Below are 3,788 nucleotides of genomic sequence, written 5' to 3' on the forward strand. Positions count from 1 at the left end.
AATCTAATTATACATACCACAATTGCTTTGTGATTAATCTTAAAAATGCCCATATCAAAATATTCCCCAATCTACATGGGTTTTTGATCGAGCCATGCATATTATTTTTAATGACTCAAAATCTAATATAAAATAACTAGCTAGAAATTATTATTTTAATTTTTTTAGTTTTATATAAATATTCAAAAACTCTCCAGCATATATATATGTGCATGTATCAAATTGCATTAATGTAATTATTATAATTTAACTTTTTTACGAACTAAACGATAAAAATTCTATATCCATGATCCAAATATTATATATGATCTATTCTCTGTAAATTTTTACACACCAACAATCATATCATTTGAACAACCATAGCTTATATGTCAAGCAGTCAACAAGTTTCATACCATTTTATATAATTTTTTATTATATTAGTATTCTGGAAGTAGTATATCATATCCAATATCAATATAAAACCTTACGGTTTATTTATTTATTTGTTTTTAAATGGTGGCACTTTATAGCGCGAATCATCACTTGTATAGCGCTAAGATTGTTTACGGTGGCAAAACCATGGGCGATGTAGAACAAGCGCACGGCGGGAGCACGGGTGCCCAAACGAGGCCTGGGGCGGCAGTGCGGAGGCGATAATTATTGCAAGAACCAGCCGTGGATGCAAGATGTGGACATGTCGTGGCCGCTGCCCGAGCAAAAAACTGTAACGGTACTTAGCTTGACGTGGAATGGTTTCAACCAAATGCCACTGCTCCGGTGCTCCTCCAGCCGGCGCAGGTGTACCAACCTGTAGCCACAAACCGACAAGCGTGGTTGCACGAGCCACGTAGCAAAAGTCACAGGAGCTCTCAGCAGTCCCCAGCGCTTGGTTTATATACTCAATAACCGGAAAATGCTTAACTTAAAAGGTACGTGGCAGCTTTGTTGGCCGGCCCACAGGTATTACTTTGTTGGCCCACGGACTCTGCATACGTGGCGGTGGTCCAATCTGTGGGACCACCGCCACTCGTTGAGGCGAAATTAAAAGGAGGACAAAAACCAACGACGAGGCCCACCTTTTATCCACTCATCCTCCGCCTGTGGCCGGGCTCCCCTACCTTTAAATCACCCAGACTGCAAAGCCCCAAATGGAGCCTTCTTCTCCACAAGCCCAAAAGATGGACGACGTGTGGTCATGGCTCACTCTTCTCCCAAGCCCTTCCGACTGGCCTTCCTCCCCTCCCTCCCTCCCCCTCGCCGCCTCCGCCGACCGCTCCATCCTCCTCTCCGCCGACCGTACCGCCGGCTCCAACGCTGAGGCCCTTGCCACCTTCTCCATCTCCCTCCACGGCTTCCCCCACCCCTCCAATCCCGTCAGCACCATCTGGGTCTCCGAACCCTTCCCCCTCACCTCCCCCTCCTCCTCCCGCATCCTCCTCCTCCTCCAACTCCTCCACGAAGTCATCTCCCTCTCCCCCTCCACCTCCTTCCTCCACTTCGACACCGCCTCTATAAAGCTAGACATGGTGCGCATCTCCGACGCCATCGCCGGCGCCGGAGATGAGGCAGCGGTCTTCTTCGCCCTTGCGCTCCTCCTCCGGCTGTTCTGGCTTTGCGCCTACGATGCGCCGGCAGATGCCGGCTTCCTCTTCTTCCGGTCCCTAGGCCCGGCTCTCGAGCGAGCGCTCGACTGCCGCTGGGCCCTCCGCGGGTTCCTCCTTGCCGCAGGGCCCGACGCCGAGGAGCGCTTCGTGCGCTCCCTCGGCTACATGCTCGCCAAGTGGTGCCTCCTCCGCGAGCTCCAGCCTGGCGCCGGCCGCCGCCTCCCGGCCACCTGCTGCCCCTCCTATGCGGCCGAAGCCCACGGTCTCTGGGTCCTCAAAGGCTTCGCCCCGGTCAGCGCCATGGCCCCGGTCGGCACCGCTTCTTTGGGCACGAATCTTGAGGCGAAGGGGTCGGTCCTCCGATATGCGTTGGCCCACCAGCAACTGGAAGCCGTAGTCCAGCTAGAGTACACGGTCTGCTTGCGGGACCCACGGTTCATCAAGATAGGAGTACGTGTCGATAATATAAGGCTCCACGTGGTGGGGCTTCGGTTTGGAAGGAGGAACGAAGAGGAGGAGAGCGATGGCGTAGAGGACGAGAGGCACTTTCCGTCGAGGGTCCGGCTTTGGGTCGGACCGGAGGCCGGTGCGGCCTACGCGATTGGTCCCAGCCTGGGCCGGTCAAGCGGGAACCCGGAGCGGGAGGTGGAGACGGTCCGGACCATTACAGGGCGGTTCGGTGGCGCTAGGTCGAAAGCGCCGGGAATTAAGGCCAAGGCGCGGACTTCGGCGAGGTCTCGGGGGCGGAGCTGGCGGTGGGAGCAGGAGGCGGAGGGGGGCGCTGGGGTGTTCGATGGGGTGCTGTGCGACGCGTCGACGGGGGCGGAGGTGGCGGGGTGGAGGCCGGCGCGCGGCGGTGGAGGAGGAGGAGGAGGGGACCCGAGAGGTGGGATGCGGCGGAGGTACAGTGGATCGGGGAGAGCGTTTAGCAAGGCCGGTGGTGTGGTGGTGGCCGGCGACGAGTTGGCGGAGGGGGTCAGTTGGAGAGTGGGGAGGGAGATGGAGGGGAGGGTGGTGAGGTGGAGGGTTGGGGGGAGGGTGTGGGTGAGCTATTTTCCCAATGAGGTGAAGACGAGTTACTACGAGACTAGAAGTGTGGAGTGGCGGGAGGAGGTGGAGTTGGCTCTGGTTGCTGGAGGTGAAAGTACCCGGGCGTGAGGGCTGGGATGTTTCTTAATAAACCATATACTGTAAATTTTTCTATTAATATTTAGGTTTGTCTAAACCAATTTACAGAGATGTTGGTTCTACAGAATTTTGTTTATTTTTTATTTTGGAATTTATGGTTCAATTAGCGTTTCTTGATATTTTTATTCACCCAGTCTAATCGAGGGCATGATCTTGCTATCAAATTAATTATGAATAATTTGACAATATGAATTTGGACCAAAACAATATAGCTAACATTTTTTTTTTTTGAGAAATAAAATGAGTATTTGCTGCCATTCGTGTTTGAATGAAATATCTTCCAATGGGAGAGGCAGGTGCCAACTAGCTGAATTAAAAGGAAAGTTTGACTGCAGATAGAAAAAATATTATAAGATATTTGCCATGTTGCTTTCTTCTTCATTAATTTTGGCGCCTTTGAGCAGAAGCAAGCGTTTTGCTTTTCAAATATGGAACGGTCATGCCAATGATATACAAAATTTGGCTCACAAACTATATATATATATATATATACAAAGGCATGCATATAGATTTTTTCTTTTTATTGCACTGATTTGTACTCTAGAAAAAGAAAAAAAAAAGAAAAGAAATATGGACTCTTGTAAGTCACATGATGAAAATTATTGTCGCAAAACTTCGGACCAAAAAGGAGTAGTTAGGGTTGGTGCATGTCTGAGATGGAGATCAATAGTAGGTGATGATCTGAGAATGATTTGACGCTTTTGAGATATACAAAAAATATCCGATCATCAGAGATTCACCGATGGAGAACCCTGCGATGCTTAAGTTAGTAGGAATTTTAAGAATAATGAAAGAAAATTGACAAGAGAGTACTTTTCTTCATCAAAAAAACTTACCAAAATATCCTCTATGTTTCCTTTTTATAGAGGGGGAAGAATACATTACTTTATTTACCAATAACCATAAAAAAAATCTTGATCCATGATACCATCATGGGTTATGGGCATTTAGTGGCATTAATTCGCATGCTACCTTTTATTGTAACCATTCGGAATTTTAAAGAAATGGTACCGA

The 3,788-nt window shown here is 49.0% G+C and overlaps 1 protein-coding gene across 1 annotated transcript; it reads left to right on the forward strand.

Annotated features, from left to right (window-relative positions):
* Positions 1–1,107: 1,107 nt before the first annotated feature.
* LOC105056164 (uncharacterized) lies at positions 1,108–2,891 on the forward strand. The gene has a single exon (XM_073248026.1). It carries the CDS (start codon positions 1,131–1,133, stop codon positions 2,742–2,744), a length of 1,614 nt encoding a protein of 537 aa, XP_073104127.1. The 5' UTR covers positions 1,108–1,130; the 3' UTR covers positions 2,745–2,891.
* Positions 2,892–3,788: the final 897 nt, after the last annotated feature.

This window comes from Elaeis guineensis, chromosome 13 (genome assembly GCF_000442705.2).
Source record: "Elaeis guineensis isolate ETL-2024a chromosome 13, EG11, whole genome shotgun sequence".
Lineage (NCBI taxonomy): Eukaryota > Viridiplantae > Streptophyta > Magnoliopsida > Arecales > Arecaceae > Elaeis > Elaeis guineensis.

What these genes read in the sequence shown, in the direction of transcription:
- LOC105056164 (XM_073248026.1), top strand. Translation starts at nt 1,131, where the DNA reads ATGGAGCCTTCTTCTCCACAAGCCCAAAAGATGGACGACGTGTGGTCA.